Consider the following 18,179-nt stretch of genomic DNA (forward strand, 5'->3'; position numbering starts at 1 on the left):
CATGTCAAGCCAAACTATTGTGGTGCCGACGATTCAATTTCCTGGCCCAAGAGATTGATCACTTGGTTCATTCCATCACCTGCTTCCTGAAGTTGTTAGTGAAAATACAAGGGCAGAAGATATGAAAGCACAGAGATGCACTGGAGAAAACCAGAATTTTCTTGGATCAGAAAGTAAAGAGCACACACAGAATTAGGGTGGCAGGTAAAGACAGTGTTGCCTCTCCCCCTTAGAGCAAACAAAAAGATATGTTTCCAGAGAGGCTTCTGAAATTCCCCTCATCTGAATTTTTCCAGGGATTCTAGGATTTCAAGGGTCATCTGCAGACTCGTGCCAATTCCTGGAGGGTTTGCAAGCCTGGCTACCTCACAGGGTTGTTATACAATCAAGAGAGATTGAGATACGATCCTCCACATCTCTGACAATTTTTAGGAAGCATTTGAAAACCCTCCTCTTCACCCAAGCTTTTTCAGTTCTTTAAACATTTTAAGGTTTTAATTTGTGGGTGATTTTTAAATTGTTAAATTGTTTTAAGTTTTTGTATGTATTTCAATTTATTTTATGCTATTGTTAAACCGCCCCCCCCCCCCCGAGATGAAAGTTTGGGATGCTGTACAAATGTGATAAATAACAGGGTGATAAATGTGGTAAATACAATAAATAAGAGGAGAACCCTTCAATGATTTCCTAACCATTGTTGGGAAAGCAGTCAACTCTGACTGAAGCTATTCCTGGAGATTTCCTCCCTAACATCCCTCCCCCAATTTCTCCCCCCCCCCCAAATAGCTGGCCCTTAAAATCTCCACAATTCCTTTCAATGGTCACCTGGGGATAGGAAACATAGGAAGCAGCCATATACTGAGTCAGGCCATTGGTCCATCTAGCTCAGTATTGTCTTCCCAGACTGGCAGCGGCTTCTCCAAGGTTGCAGGCAGGAGTCTCTCTCAGCCCTATCTTGGAGATGCTGCCAGGGAGGGGATGGATGCTAATTCCTAGTAGGCTGGCGCTGACAACCTTGGAGAGAAGTTTGAATTTGGTGTATTCATTCCATGACTAGTAGGGGGGGGAAATGGCAGAGAAGACACAATACAGAATAAATGACACATAATCCAGGAAATGCTGGAAATGTGTGTCATTTGCCTAATTAATACGTGGGGCAGAATGAAGCATTCCTCAGTGCAGTTTGGAGGATACACGAACAGAAGAGCTGGAGATCCTGTGAGCGAAGGCAGCAGGCAGCCCTTTGAATTCATCAGGCTGCTCAGGCAAGACAGCAAAAAAGATGAAACCCGACATGTGACGCTGTCCTTTGGACAGCTGGAGTCATCAGATAATGTGTGACCCTGACCAAAATAACAGAAGTGACATATTTATAACACTCTCACACTTGTTCTTTCATTTACGAGTTTGGTTTCAGCACAAAAAGCCAGCTCCTCAGAAACTGAGAGGGGGGCATTAGCTTTAGTTAGCTACTGCTAAGATCTGAAGCACAGATTCCTCTCCCTCAAGGAATGGAATTTCTCCAAGAGGAAAAAGGACAACAGCAAGGTGACCCTCAGCCTCTCTGTCGGAATGTTACAGGAAGCTTCTGAATGCAGATTCTGACCACTGGTCGATCCAGTTCAGTATTGTCTGCACGGACTGGCAGCGTCTTCTCCAAAGTTTCAGGCAGGAACATCTCCTCCATGGAGATGCAGCGAGGGAAAGGACCGGAGGCATTCTACATCCTAAGCAGATGCTCCTCCATTCAGCTATTGCTCAATTTCCAACTGAAAAGAAGAAGAAAAAGGACACCCGCTCTTGCCTCCAGCAAGCAGCTGGAAATTGAATTGAAAATCAAACTTCTTTGATTTTCAAACTTGAATTGAAAATAAGGATTGAATTGAAAATCAAACTTCTAACATTATAATGCCTTCATACAAGTCTATGGTGCAGCCACATTTGGAGTATTGCGTACAGTACCGGTCACCATATCTTAAGACGAACACTGTAGAACTGGGGAAGGTGCAGAAGAGGGCAACCAAGATGATCAGGGGCCCAGAACACCTTCCTGAAGAGGCAAGACTACAACACTTGGGGCTGTTCTGTTTAGGAAAAGGACGACTGCAGGGAGACATGATAGAAGTCTATAAAATCATGCATAGTGTGGAGAAAGTGGAGAGAGAGAAATTCTTTTCCCTCTCACATAACACTAGAACCAGGGGTCATCCCATGAAATGGATTGCCGAGAAATTTAGGGAATATTTTTTCACACAACACATAATCAACTTGTGGAATTCTCTGCCACAAGATGTGGTGGCATCCAACAACCAGGATGGCTTGAAGAGGGGTTTGGATAACTTCATGGAGGAGAGATCTATCGAGGGCTACTAGTCGGAGGGCTAAAGGCCACCTCCAGCCTCAGAGGCAGGATGCCTCTGAGTACCAGTTGCAGGGGAGTAACAGCAGGAGAGAGGACATGCCCCTTTCAACTCCTGCCTGTGGCTTCCAGTGCATCTGGTGGACCACTGTGTGAAACAGGATGCTGGACTAGATGGGCCTTCCTGGGCCTGATCCAGCAGGGCTGTTCTTATGTTAACCTGAACAACCAGATTTTTCACTCACCCCTGAAATTTCTCTTGTTTTGTTTCCCTCCCCTGGATCCTTTGAATTTGGTTAAAACTGCTTCTAGATTAATGTTCAATTCCGCTCTCCCAGTGCACGGATGCTCTTCACACCATCACATGGGGGGTGATGGTTCATCCCTACTGGCCCAAGGCGGGGGGAAACACACCGGCTTTCAGAAAATTACCAAAGTATGTGGCTTCATTAGCTTTGTTGTTCCTGTTGCCCTCGGCTGGGCAACATCCTTGCATGTTTCCGGCCTCCGTGACAGGCTCATGGAGCCTTTCGAGGCAAAGTGCCAATCTGATTACTGTTGCGGACGGGAAGAGAGAAGCCGAGACCCCAATAAATTCCCGCAACATCTGTCAGCTAGCAGGCAGCTAAGCTGAGGCGGCTTCTGCCTTATGTTCGCCTGATCCCTGTGGTTGTCCTTGGGAGAGAGGGAGAGCACATCAGGAGCCGAAGCTGTCAGAGGAGGGTGCGTGCCACGCGGAAGGGGCTGCAGGTCCGTGCCCGCATCCTTGGTTGACGTGCAGAAGGTCCCAGCTGCAATCTCTAGCATCTCCTGTGAAAACCATCCTGGCTTGGCGGGAACCCTGTCTGAAACCCCATGGCCTGGTTAACATAATCGTTCAGATCTAGGTTTGACGCTGCCCCTGGGGTTGGAACTCCCTCCTTGGGAGAGTGCTGGGGGCTGGCGTGCAGTCGGATCTCAGCAGGCGGAGTATTGAGGGCGTGGGGTGATTGCCATCACCATTCCACACACCCCCACCTCCCTCTGTCATGGCTGGTGGGGGCTCAGCTGGTCCCCCTTTCGGTTCCCCTTCTCTCTCACACACAGCCTAGCGAGGACTCCCCTGTTCTCCAAACAGGCACGGAGCCAGCCAAGCGGCGGCCTGCATCCAGACCCGCTCGGCAGCCCCCTCCAATACCCCTGTGCGCGTGACAAGGCCCAGAATGGGCCAAAAACAACCAGAAATGGCCTGAACCGGGCCAAATTGAGATCGGGAGGAGGCCATTGGGGAGGGGGAGCCCCCGGAGACATCCCCCCCACGACCACAGCAGTGCCCCACAGAGGTGGTGAGTTTCTTTTTAAAAGATCCCCCCCCCATTAGAACCCCTGGACCGGCTGGAGTGGTTCGGCTCGAGTTCAAACCAAACCGGGTTGGGTTCAGCTCGAGGGTGAGCCCTCGAACCGGCCAGATTTGATGGCAAACCGGCTCAAACTCAAGCTGGTTTGCACATCCCTGATGCCCACAGGGACCATTGGAGCAGATGCTTTGGACCGATCGGACCCTTGCTAGCTTTCCAAAGAGAGCTTCTCCTTGCAAAACATGTGAGTAGTCCAAGTTAAGATATGATGCAGTTGCTAAATTTACAGCTGTGTTTTCTGAGGGCCTCAGGCTGGGCTATTTAGAACATCCTCCCTAAAATTCACCAGAACAACTGAAGTGCTTTTAAAAAAACCTACCTTGCTCTTTTCTTGCTGAAGCTGAAACCTCACATCCACTCTGACATTTTGCTTTTGTTTCTCAGGACATTGGCTGGTTGGCAATGGAGATCTGAGGAAGTTTCCCCCAATCAGCTGAATGGTTTAAGAAGTGATGTGATTGGCGCAGGAGAGAATTTCAAATTAGGGACAGGAGAGGTTGCACTCCTGAGAGATTATTTAGACTGAAAAAGGGAAAGATTTTTAAATTATTGGAAGAAGAATTTCTTCCAGACCCAGACCTCTCCTGTTGGACAGTCAGTGGTGCAGAAATTGAGGTGTGGATGTGAAATTTCTTCCTCCCAAGTCTACTGGGTATTTAAACATTAAGGAAAAGTACAGATGACCAACTAGATTGCTGATCAGCTCATTGATGATAGAGCCTCCAGTGATATAGTTGAATCCCAGGATAACCCATGGTATTAGAAAAAAGAATAAAGAATGGAATTCTTTAAAGCATTTCAATGAAGAAAGGCCACCTTTATTCCAACCATCTCCCACCGACTTTCTTCTTCAGCGCCATCATTTCCTGTTCCTGCTTCTTCTTTTTGTTTTATAAAATCAGTAGCATCTGCATCTAAACAACCGATGTTATGAGACAGTTTCATTTCCAAATGGAAATCAGCTCTGAAATTAAAATTGCATCACTTGGGCTCTTCTCAAGATCTTATTGGGCAAGGATTAGAGCAGGTGCTTTGCTTTGTGAAGCAACGGCTCCGAGATATAGATTTGCAGGAGGAGTCCACACGGTTACCCAAGGGAATTTACTTAGGTTCTCAAATTTTAAAACCGGCTGAATATTTAGACCAGATCTTGGTACCAAAATTTAGGAGATTTTTGACCCTCGTGCAATTGAACATTCTCCCTTCGGCAGTACTTGATGGTAAATTCAAACGACTTCCTTATGATGAGCTGCAGTCTCTGCGGCTCATGGGATATAGAGTCTATCACCCTGTTATTCTTTATTGCCAGTTTTATAAGGACACTCACACCAAATTTATTGCTCCTATTTTAGCCACTTATCCTGGTCACACAGACCAATTTTATTTGGAAATTATGCTGACCGATATTTAAACCTGTAATTTCAGGTCATGTGGCAAAGTTTTGTTTTGTGGTGTTGAAGCTCCGTAAAGACTGTATTTGTAATTTGAACAGTTTGTGATTTTGTAAACTTTTGAAATTTTTGAACTTCTTTATTAATGTTATTAATTGTAGTTGTTTGTTAATCTGGTCTGTGACCGCAATAAACATACATACTATTCTAAACAAACGATGGAGAAATAAAATGATGGAGTTGAGGAACAATGTCATTGACACGAAGCAGGGAAAAGATTATTCTTTCAAGTTGTACTTCAGAGATACCTGGTCTCAGGAAGAGCAGGTATGCCCTCTGTGCCTGTTCAGAAACATCAGTTAATAAAGCCTACATGGTGCTGACGGGTGCTGCTCCTTCCCCACACAAGTTGAGCACCAGGTCTAGGAAATGTCTCCACCAGGCCTTCAGATCTGGGTGGATTTTTTTGCCATCTCTCAACTTGGAACTGGAATCTCTCCAGGCCTCCCATCTCCCCCCCAGAGCTGTTCCACAGTTAATCTCAGACTGATCTGTCCCCTCTCTCTTGTATCTCCAGCCTTCCTGTTCATTTTAATCTGCAATATGTTGCAATGATTCACTTCTGGTTTATCTCTAATTATGTACTCATGTCTCTTCTCCCCCCCTCACAACTGCTAGTCTTTCAAACATAAGGCTTTAGCAGCAGAAAGTTAGGGCCACTGCCCCTTCCCCTCCCATAAGAACAGCCCTGCTGGATGAGGCCCAAGGAAGCCCATCTAGTCCAGCATCCTGTTTCACACAGTGGCCCACCAGATGCCGCTGGAAACCTACAGGCAGGAGTTGAGGGCATGCCCTCCCTCCTGCTGTTGATCCCCTGCAACTGGGATTCAGAAACATCCTGCCTTTGAGGCTGGAGGTGGCCTTTAGCCCTCCTACTAGTAGCCCTTGATAGATCTCTCCTCCATGAAGTGATCCAAACCCCTCTTCAAGCCATCCAGGTTGTTGGCTGTCACCACATCTCGTGGCAGAGAACTCCACAAGTGGATTATGCATTGTGTGAAAAAGTACTTCCGTTTGTTGGTCCTAAATTTCTCGGCAATCCATTTCATGGGATGACCCCTGGTTCTAGTGTTATGCAAGAGGGAGAAGAATTTCTCTCTCTCCACTTTCTCCACACCAGGCATGATTTTATGGACCTTTATCATGTCTCCCCTCAGTCATCCTTTTTTCTAATCTAACAAGCCCTAAGTGTTGGTAGCCTTGCCTCGTAAGGAAGGTGCTCTGGGCCCTTGATCATCTTGGTTGCCCTCTTCTGTACCTTTCCCGGTTCTACAATGTCCTTTTTTAGATGTGGTGACCAGAATTGTATGCAATAATCCCCAGCATGTAAACTGCATTAAGTGGATCTAAAAGCAATGGGCTGCTGTGTTTTCCCAAGCCCATCCTGTCTGGTTTAGGGCTGAGTTATATGTGACATGAGAGATCAGTGGTCAGATCTCTCAACATTAAACGTAGGTAGGTAGTTAGGTGGATGGATGGACGGACTAGATCGGTAGGTCTCACTAGTGTGGTGTAAAGCGGACCTTCTTGTGATCGAAAATTCTGGTTCTATTAATGCAGCCTAAAATTGCACTAGCCTTTTTTTCAGCAGCATTACACTGGTGACTCATGTTCCGCTTCTGATCAACTGCAATCCCGAGATCCTTTTCACATCTGCTACTACCAAGCCAACCACCTAATGGCGCAGTGGGGAAATGACTTGCCTAGCAAGCATGAGGCTGCCGGTTCGAATCCCCGCTGGTACTATATCGGGCAGCAGCGATATAAGAAGATGCCGAAAGGCATCATCTCATACTGCATGGAAGGAGGGAATGGTCAACCCCTCCTGTCAACCAACGAAAACCACAGGGCTCTGTGGGCGCCAGGAGTTGAAATGGACTTGACGGCACACTTTACCTTACTATCAAGCCAGACTATGGGAAACCCCTCTATCGGGCAGCAGCGATATAGGAAGATGCTGAAAGGCATCATCTCATACTGTGAGGGAGGAGGCAATGGTCAACCCCTCCTGTATTCTACCAAAGACAACCACAGGGCTCTGTGGGTGCCAGGAGTCGTCACCGACTCGATGGCACACTTTACCTTTACTAACAAGCCAGGTATCTCCTATCCCAAGGCTTGACAAATCCCAGGCACCAGGGAGCCATGCTGCCTAGAAATTTAACCATGGTGCTTAGACTACGATATTCAGAGGCAGAGTTATTTAATAAAATATGTACTTGCTCCAGGCAACCCTGTTTCTGGTCTAAGGGTACCTGCTTGTAAAGGGGATAAAGAGAAGTCTACTTACCCTTGTGAAATTCTCTACCACTTGTGGAATTCTCTGCCATTTTCTGGATGGCTTAAAGAGGGGTTTGGATAACCTCATGGAGGTCTATCAAGGGCTGCTAGTCAGAGGGCTATAGGCCACCTCCAGCCTCAGAGGCAGGATGCCTCTGAGTCCCAGTTGCAGGGGAGTAACAGCAGGAGAGAGGGCATGCCCTCAACTCCTGCCTGTGGCTTCCAGCGGCATCTGGTGGGCCACTGTGCGAAACAGGATGCTGGACTAGTTGGGCTTCCTTGGGCCTGATCCAGCAGGGCTGTTCTTATGTTCTTACGTTCTTATCCTTCCCCTCCACAATGTCCATAACTAAGTCCAGTAATTTTGTCAAGTTGTCTGGTTCCCAAAGACCCAAAGGAAATTTGTCAAGGCCTGTCCTAGCCTATATCTGTCCATTTGATTCTCACCCTCGCATGCAGAACTTTACGTATATCTCTGCCGAATATTATTTTGTTTGTTTCAGCCCAATTTTCCATTCTGTCAAGGTCATTTTGAATCTTATTCTTCTGAGGGGGTTTTCTCTATTGGTCACTGTTCTTTCAACTTTCTCTCTTCCACTATGCAGGTCTCGATGAAATCCAGTGCACTGTCCCTGTGGAGGACAGAAAAATCTTCCTCAGTGAATTATCAGAGGACAGCTTCAGGGACTGCAAATTTAGCTTGTCACTCAGAGACCTTATTATCATCATCTTCTCTGGGGTTGCGGTCTCTATTGCTGCGATTGTCTCAAGCTTCGTTTTGGCTCTGATTGTTAACTGCTTCCAAAGATGTGCCCCAAGTAAAGACGATGATGAAGATGAAGATGAAGATGACTGAAGCCCCTTCCATTTAGAGATCAGCAGGTCAGTCGCTGATGCTCCCAAGAAAGGGGGGAAAGGACAACCACATGTCTAAGGGCTGAAGATCCCTTCCTGATGTTCAGTGGGATTTCTCCGTGGGTACCGGAGGGAAATAGAAAAAGGTGTGTGGGGAAAAATGTAACCGTACCTGATTAGAACCCTTGATGCAATCCACTGTTCATCACAGAAGAAGGGAAGAACTTACAGAGGCAGATTCAGATACATCTGCACCAGGTTACAGACCCGGCATCTTCATGCACTGGAACGCAACCTTCCTCTTGACCTCAGCATCCCTGCTACTGTAGCTTTTCTGGTTCGTCCACCGCTGCTTCAGATTCTCCAGATTCTTATAAATGCATCATACTTTGGTGTCTGAAGATGGATATGCTGATCCCACAGAATCACAGTTCACAAGGTCATGCAACTGGCATCAGTACACACAATCTCACCCCCACACCACCACCTGACCTCCAAGTTTTGGAATAGACCAGAACAGAAAGCCCCTCTGAACGTGTGATTATCTTAGAGGAGTGGCACAGTTGCTACTGCCACGTCTCTCCATCCTCTTCCACCCTAGGAAGAACAGAATGCAGACGATCGCATGAAAGGAGCCGTTATATCATGGCTTCAATACTTTGGCCCTCCAGTAGGTGGACCACAGCTCCCATCATTTCCAGACACCTAGTGGCCAATACAACTTCTACTACTACTACAACGACTACTACTACAGGCAAACCTCGTTATACGTGGACTCTGTGTCCGCGGTTTCACGTATTCATGGGTGTCTAATAGACACCCGGTTTCATATCACATATCCGCAGTTCCTAGAACGCCGGGAGTGACTGTGGAGGTAACTTCCGGCTGCTATTTTGTCAGGAGGAGCCCAGCGGGAGTCAGGAGGAACCATTTTATTTATTTTATTCATTTATTTATCATATTTCTATGCCGCCTGCTATGTACATCTCTAGGCGGTGTACAACATTGAAAATATTTAAAAGTTGCAAATGAAAATGCATGACGCTGAAAACAATAGAATAAAATAGATATTAGAACAAGTTTTAAAAATATTAAAATTAATTCTAATGAAAAGCCTGCGGAAACAGGAGAGTCTTGAGGTTCTTCCTGAAAACAAACGGAGAAGGAGATGCTCTCATAGGGAGCATTTTGTGGCTCATTGCTTTAAAAATAAATAAATGAATAAAATTCCAGCGATTTTTGGCAGTTGGGGGGGCATTCCGTGGATTGCAGGGCATTCCAGAGCATGGTATAGTAAATAATTTTAATTATTTTCACCTTTTTTTTTTTGCTCGTTTTTTCACACACGCGCGCACACACACACACCCTTTTTGGTCCATTCTGGATCCTAAACCCCCTTTCCCCGTAGGCATAATGCCACATTACTTGTGGTTTTGTTTCTCGTGGTAGTAGGCGAGGAATGGAACCCCCACAAATAACAAGGTCTGCCTGTACACCAACACTAATACAAATATTTATATACCACTTTTCAACAAAAGTTTCCAAAGTGGTTTACATAGAAATAAATAAATAAATAAATAGAATGGCTCCCCGTAGCCAGTATAAGATAAGACACCAGCAACAGCCTCTGGACGGTTGATGTACTGGGGATGGATAGGGCCATTTGCTCTCCCCCTGCCAAATAAAGAGAATCACCACTTTTAAAAGGCGCCTCTTTGCCCGGTTAGCAGGGGTTGTACCATGAATAGGTTATAAGTTTATTGGGTCATTGACCAGCAAACATTTACAATAAACCAGTACATATTTTACAAATAATATAACAAAACTTGGCCATAACAGAAATAATATCAGTGTCCTCATTAATTAAAAGATAATTTAAATAAAATTCATCAGACCGGCCAGGCAAATTGTCTAACATAGGAGATAAAAGTCTTAAACGGGGTTCCCTATAAAAATCACAATAAAGAATAACGTGCGAGGTGGATTCTATAACCCCTTTGCCACATGGGCAAAGACGTAAAAATAGCGGAACTCCCTTGAACCTGCCATCCAATACTGCTGTAGGAAGAACATTTAAACGTGCTAAAGTGAGGGCTCATCTAAATTTAGGGACAAGCACCACATCAAAATATTTAGCTGGTTTAAGATTAATAGCTCGACTCCCTAAGTATAAACCCTGCTTGAGCCATGCACCTTCTTGTTGAACTTCTATATCCAGGACACGTTGCTTAACTAACTTCCTGGCTTGCTCAATTCCTACAGTATGCAAATCCTCTATGGAGAGGTACCATGAATATTTATATACCATTTTTCAACAAAAGTTCCCAAAGTGGTTTACAGAGATAGATAAAATGGCTCCCTGTCCCCAAAGGGCTCACAATCTGGGATAGACAGGGATGATGGGAGTTGTAGTCCAACATCTGCAGGAGGGTTGCAGTCCCCTTTCTCCTTTATATGGCTGCTTCCTATCAGGGGCATTGCTAGCTCTGTTTGGAAATGTGATACTGGTGCCTGGTGTAAATTACCCAACCAAGGAATAAACACAGGGAAAATCCCTGACTTATAATGCTAGGTACTGAAAAGATCTGGGGCCCTGGCTCATGCCAAGGTCCCCTCCCCACCATTTTGGTAATTAACCCTTTTCATACTCTAAAGGAATGCAACACTCCTTTCCGGTTTTTGAAGCTATCACTCACCCATACACTCACCAATGTCAGGTAGTGCAGAGGAGAAGGACACAGAAGAATGGGAAGCAACAGAAACAGCCCCCCAAAGTGACGGATGTTACCTGCTTTGTTCCGAAGCTTGTGCTAGTATTGGAACCAAATCAAACTCGTTCAAAATGGGTGGACCTTTGAGATACTCCTTGTTGAGCTCTTCTCCTTGGGAACCAAAGTTGAGTTTTGATTGGCCGTTGTACACAAAGTGTATTGCCCACCTTCCCAACAGGAGTGGACAAGGCATCCTCAAGAAGGGCTATTTTTAAAAATTATCCCTCCTCTGCATTTCGCCGCAGATTTTGGTATCCTGAAAAATCTGGTCTTCTCCCTTCTGCCAGGCGTATTCTAGGTGGCCTCCTGCAACCCACGGCAGCTCAACATCAGGCTAACAATACGGGGCTAACAAAACAGGCTTCCCTTCCAGATGTGTTATGAGGATCGTCCCCTCCAACATTTCACAGATGGAAATAGGGACATCTCATATTCAAGCTCCTGCCTCACTCCATAATGTGCTGCTTTTGGCTTCTCTGCCTGTTCAAGCAGTATTATTTTACTCGCCCACAACCTCTCCTGAGTTGTTTTGAAAACAATAATATTTCCTTTTAGTTAATGTTCTAGGGACGCATGATGCTCCTACAGCATTGAAAATGAGTTTCAGTGGTGTGTAGAATACCAGGCATGATGCTGGAATGATCGCACATGTACTTTTTCATGTATCTGTGTATACATACATGTATACATCAAGCCCAGCGTAGAGGTTTAAGGTCTGTAGACCTGAGTTAGAAGGCAATCGCCTAAAAAAATGTGGAAACACTAGTCGCATTTTAAAAAGGCATCCCAAGAGGCAAAAATAGGGACAGCACTGGGACAGGAATTTACCGAGGACAGGAACCACCACTGGTGCAGTGAGAGAGCAGCCTAACAGAACTTCCCAACTAACTGCACCGAGGGAGTGGCAATTTTTGCTGCCCTCCCATTCCCCAGGAAGCCCTCTGTGCCACCTGAAACATGTCCCTTGGGGTCACACAGCCTTCGGGGACATCTTTTCAAGTGACACAGAGGGTTTCCTGGAGAAGAGGAGGCTGTTGAAATCCACCCTGCCCCACACATACCCTAGCACTGGTGCAACATTAGTTTGGGACTCTTCGGAAGCATGAGTGCTTGGTTAGGTTTTCAGCCAGTGGGCCTGTGTTTGTGGAATGAAGGATTACTCTACACATGATTACTCTACACATGAAGGATTACTCTAAATTTTTGTGTCTGAAGCACTTAAACAAGTCCATACACAGTTGCATGTGTATATGTACACACACACACATTCTACATGTAAACTATGCTTATAGGATTGGGGATGTTTCTTCCACAATATTGTTCCAAGAGACGCTAAAGACCAACTGACCCCTTTGACAGTGAACTTTGCAGGAGAGAATGGCCAAATGTTTAAAACCCTGACAGCTGCTCTTAAACAAATATATAAGAATTAGATGCTTTGTTTGCTCTTGCATACTGTGGATATAAATGCTGAGTAGCCCCAGAGGTTAACATGCTTAGCTTTGACATTTCGGCTCTGCTTTATCCTAGAACTGCCCTTGAAAAAGAAGAGATGCGCTGAAACCGTGACTGTTCTGTCACACCAAGTCCTATCACACCAAGTCCAAGAAAACACAATTAAATTGTCCATATTAATCTCACTGGAATGAAAAATTAAGCATATGGTCCCTCCGCCCACTCCTCCTTCCCTTCCTGAAATCCTACATGAGCTCCTCTCTCTCCAATTGCTGTCCATTTTTAAGCAGAGACATAATATAATCAGTTCATGGAATGACATTGCCACAGGGGTATATCATCAGATTGATAGGCTGAGTTCACACATAGTGGGAAACCTGAGGTCCCCCCAGCCCAAAACTTAGAGGAAACCTTAATCTGGCACTGCAGGCAATCACATATCTCGGTTTATTGAAGCAGCCAAGTTGAGCTTCCTGTCCGGGCGTCCCAGCAAGGCCCCGATGATCTCCCGGCCTTCTTTGTCCGTCCACTAGCAAGCCTGCCCTACACCATCTGCTTTGTAGCCACCTGTGTTTTGTGTGAACCAACCTATAGATTGGGGACTATGGTAGAGGAACAGGATTACTTCGATCCACAATCTGGTGATGAGTCCTCCATGCAATACCGTAAACATTTTGGTCTTCGTCACGTTCACGTTCCTAAAGTGAAAAAGCTGTGAAATAGCCCAATTCTATGCTAGGGATCATTAGGAAGGGGACTGAAAATAAAACTGCTAATATTAGAATGCAAAACTATGATGCAGCCACACCTGGAGTACTGCGTACAATTCTGGTCACCACATCTAAAAAAGGACATTGTAGAACTGGGAAAGGTGCAGAAGAGGTCGACCAAGATGATCAAGGGCCTAGAGCACCTTTCTTATGAGGCAAGGCTACAACACCTGGGGCTATTTAGTTCAGAAAAAAGATGACTGTGGGGAGACATGATAGGGGTCTATAAAATCATGCATGGTGTGGAGAAAGTGGAGAGAGTGAAATTCTTCTCTCTCTCTCTTATAACACTAGAACCAGGGGTCATCCCATGAAATTGATTGCCAGGAAATTTAGGACCAGCAAACCGAAGTACTTTTTCCACACAACGCATAATCAACTTGTGGCATTCTCTTCCACAAGATGTGACAGCCAACAACCTGGATGGTTTGAAGAGGGGTTTGGATAACTTCATGGAGGAGAGATCTATCGAGGGCTACTAGTCGGAGGGCTAAAGGCCACCTCCAGCCTCAGAGGCAGGATGCCTCTGAGTACCAGTTGCAGGGGAGTCACAGCAGGAGAGAGGGCATGCCCTCAACTCCTGCCTGTGGGCTCACCAGAGGCATCTGGTGGGCTACTGTGTGAAACAGGATGCTGGACTAGATGGGCTTCCTTGGGCCTGATCCAGCAAGGCTGTTCTTATGTTCTTACATTCTTTGCAAGAAGTGAGATCAGCCACACTTGCTTGTATGAGGTCACCTTTAAGTTTTAAAGTTAGAATGGTGTTGGAATTTGATTTGGTTGGTGCTGAGATGTAACTAAAGAGGTTGCCAGAGGTCCCAGGCAGATTTTAAAAAATAGCAAGCAAACAGCCACTACATATTGGCTGTAGATCTGAACAACAGTGTGAGATATTGTGGAATACACATGCCTCAATTTCCTTGCTCAAGTGCCCTGATCTGATAAAGTAAATGGGTCAATAGATTCTGGATTTGAGGGGCGGGGGGGGGATGGTCTGTTGAGTCAACTCAGGGGTGTTAAAGTAAACACCCTAGTAATACCAAAGGGCTCCATTCTTGGAAGTGCTTATGGGCTGCCTTCTGCTCACTTTTATGCAAAGGGGTGTGTGTGTGTGTGTGTGTGTGTGTGTGTGTGTGTGTGTGTGTGTGTGTGTGTTAAATTCTCATTTACGGGTTATGGATGAGAGCAGAATGTCACTCATTTTGGAATCCACTAACAGCAGTTTCTTGTTCAGCTCTTTCCTCGATGAAATGGCATTGCTCTGGAGCAAGCCAGAACCCAAAGGGCACAAACATCACTGCAAAATTAGGACTGCTCTTTTTGTATGCATGTCTTCCTTGTTGGCCAGTAAGGAAGTAAGAAAAGAAAGTGGAGCTCAGATTCACAGCTTCTGCTCTCCTCTCCTGGCAGTAGAAAGACTGAGCAAAGCTTCTGTTGTACCTCTCGGGATTCTGAAAGGAGGTTCACTGAACTGGACTCAGCTTCGCCCATGCAAGAGGCCGGAGATCTTTGGTCAGAAGAATAAAACAAAAAAGAAAAACAGATTTTAATAGCAGAAGTTTTTTGTTTTTTGTTTTAATTCAGAAAAGTCTGTGACGAGGATAGGTATATTTTTTAAAAAATGAAAATATATTTTAGGAAAAGATAATAATTTTAAAACAAGCAAAAATCTGTAGCTTAAAAGAATAACTAGCCAAAACAAAACAAAAACCCCAAACTCCACAAGGCAATATGTTTAGAAGAATCAGAGCAGAAGTCAAAATTAGCATCAATTTATTGTAAATGCTGCTGTTTCTATCTCTCAATTTTGTACTATATTTGTTGACATTTGGCTTCCCTGCTTATTATTCTTCTGATAAGTTCTATATGTTCTCAACTGGACACGAGTGCTAATATCGGAAGGTAGCATTTTAATTTGTGGGTTTTTTAAAAAGAAAATACAAGCACTGGGCTACGTCTTGCTGAGAAGCCATGTTCTGTAGCCTAGAGGCTTTGGCTTTCAAACACTGTTGGGCACTCTTTACACATGCTCAGGGGTACCCTATTCTTTAAAACTTACTTCCAGGTTCCCGGGATGAGGCTTGGCATTGAAAATATGACTCAAACGCAGGACTAAATGGCTGACATCCAGACTCACACTGCAGTTGTGCAAAGTTTTTGTAAGGATGTTGTGCGTAGTTCCACGATGCTGGAAGCTCGCCTTTGAGACTAGTGATGTGCAAGCACAATGCTACTACCTAACACAAGGACACAGCGCAAGGATGTGCATAACCAAAATAATGTCTCTCCCCGACTAGTCCTTATGTTAGTGGAAGAAGATGAGAGGTTGCACAATACATTACATTACAGAGGGCACAGCGTTGTAGTGCAACCTTGTATGTGTTCCTGAGAAGTGTTTTCATGAGCCCAACTCTGAGCATCTGTGCAGATATGTGTGACCTTGTGTGTGTGCAACTTAGTGCATTGTGCCAGCACAGCGTTAGTCTGGATGTCTGCCGGTATCTTTCCCCCTTTCAACATCACCAACGTGCATATTGATAAACCGTGACGTTATTTTATGTACAATTGCATCAAGATTCCCCCCGCTGCTGTTATACAAGAGTATGACAGCTTTGCTTTAAATGAGCATGAGATCATCTCCATGGAGTTCTTTCTGATTTGTCTTCCGTTTTCAATGCCATCCTCTCTTTCCAGTTTGTTTAGCCAAATGTACCAAGATCCACTTGCTCATAATCTTATTCCCTGTTGCTGGGAATCTGGATGATGTGGGATGGTGAGAGGTGGAGAAGGATATCCTGGGTCACTTTAGGCCCTAGTTCTTTTTCTCCCAAACAGAAACTATTTTTCACAATGTAGTGCCATGGTTACAAAGATTAAAAGAATATATTTCTAATTATCTCAAAGTTGTGTTGTGTTGTCTCGTCTTTAGAAGCACCGATGATACGGATATGACGGATATTTATATAACGCTTTTCAACAAAAGTTCCCAAAGTGGTTGACATAGATATAAATAAGTAAATATATCAGATCCCTGTCCCCAAAGGGCTCACAATCAAAAAGGAAACATAAGACAGACACCAGCAACAGCCATTGGAGGGATGTTGTGCTGGGGATGGATAGGGCCAGTTGCTCTCCCCCTGCTAAAGAAAGAGAGTCACCACTTTAAAGAAGGTGCCTCTTTGCTCAGTTAGCAGGGGATGGCGGCATGATCTGTGCCTGTTTCCTGCTCCTTGTGAGAATACAGATATAACATATAGACGGTGGGGCCAATCTGGAAGTGCTTGCCCCACATCCATCCATATGAATCCTCCCCAGATTTTTGTGTGTGGGGGTGTGTGTGTTGTGGTGTAGATCAGGGTTTCTTAACCTTGGGCCCCCAGATGTTGTTGGACTACAACTCCCATCATCCTCAGACTGTGGCTGAGACTGATGGAAGTTGTAGTCCAACAAAATCTGGGGGCCCACAGTTAAGAAACCCTGGTGTCAATGTTGGCTGTGACCACGTCACCAAGAAACCTTGGACCTGCAAAGCAGTTATGGACCATTAAAAAGGTGTCCCTTTTCAAAGAAATGAGGTGGTGAAAGAATTGATAAGCTCATGACCATTTTCGTAGTGAATTTAGAAATATTAAAAAGCACAATCCAAGACCAGCTCTCCTCAAGAAGCTTTCTGAAATCATGGGGCTTGTTTTGTTGGTTTTGGTTTTTTTTTTTTACAAATGTATTGCTACTCAGGCTTTAGGGAAAAGAGCTGGTCTTGTGGTAGCAAGCATGACCTGTCTCCTTAAGCTAAGCAGGGTCTGCCCTGATTGCATTCAAATGGGAGACTAGAAGTGTGAGCACTGGAAGATATTCCCCTCAGGGGATGGAGCTGCCTGCAACCTTGGAGAAGCCGCTGCAAGGAGAGGAGAGCTGGTCTTGTGGTAGCAAGCAATGACTTGTCCCCTTAGCTAAGCAGGGTCTGCCCTGGTTGCAAATGAATGGGAGACTTGATGTGTGAGCACTGTAAGATATTCCCCTGAGGGGATGGAGTTGCACTGGGAAGAGCTGAAGGTCCCAAGTTCCCTCCCTGGCAGCATCTCCAAGATAGGGCTGAGAGAGATTCCTGCCTGCAACCTTGGAGAAGCCACTGCCAGTCTGTGTAGACCATACTGAGCTAGATAGACCAATGGCCTGACTCAGTATATGGCAGCTTCCTATGTTCCTATGTTTCTTCTAGGATGATCCCATCCACAAATGACCCCCCCAAGACACACACCCCTTCACTTGTGACCTGTATTCATGCAATGGAATTTTGGCAACCCTAGGCAGCATCAACAAGTGGGGCTGGGAGAGACTCCTGGCTGGAACCACCGCCAGTCAGCATAGACAATATTGAGCTAGATGGACCAATGGCCTGATTGCCTATGCCCATATGATGGTGAGGGGACTGGAAAGTAAGTCTGATGAGGAAGGGTTGTTCTTGTGCTAGCAAGCACGACTTGTCCCCTTAGCTAAGCAGGGTCTGCCCTGGTTGCAAATGAATGGAGACTAGAAGTGTGATCACTGTAAGATATTCCCTTAGGGGGTGGAGCTGCTCTGGGAAGAGCATCTAGGTTCCAAATTTCCTCCCTGGCAGCATCTCCAAGATAGGGTTGAGAGAGACTCCTGCCTGCAACCTGGGAGAAGCCGCTGCCAATCTGTGAAGACAATACTGAGCTAGATAGTCCAATGTTCTGACTCAGTATATGGCAGCTTCCTATGTTCCTAAGGGTTAAACTGTGCTTCCCTGCTGGTTCCACCCCACCACACACACACAGTGCTCAGTTTGGTGTTTTGGCTTCTTTCCTGCTGTCACGAAA

The 18,179-nt window shown here is 45.4% G+C and overlaps 1 protein-coding gene across 1 annotated transcript in view; it reads left to right on the forward strand.

The window, feature by feature from the left end:
• LRRC38 (leucine rich repeat containing 38) overlaps positions 1–16,234 on the forward strand; it is a 29,060-nt gene extending 12,826 nt beyond the window's left edge. Inside the window, 1 exon segment of the mRNA XM_053281283.1 lies at positions 8,093–16,234. Within this exon segment, the coding sequence (XP_053137258.1) occupies positions 8,093–8,343 (251 nt within the window). The 3' untranslated portion in view covers positions 8,344–16,234.
• The last annotated feature ends 1,945 nt before the right edge of the window (positions 16,235–18,179 follow it).

This window comes from Hemicordylus capensis, chromosome 16 (genome assembly GCF_027244095.1).
Source record: "Hemicordylus capensis ecotype Gifberg chromosome 16, rHemCap1.1.pri, whole genome shotgun sequence".
In the NCBI taxonomy this organism is placed as follows: Eukaryota; Metazoa; Chordata; class Lepidosauria; order Squamata; family Cordylidae; genus Hemicordylus; species Hemicordylus capensis.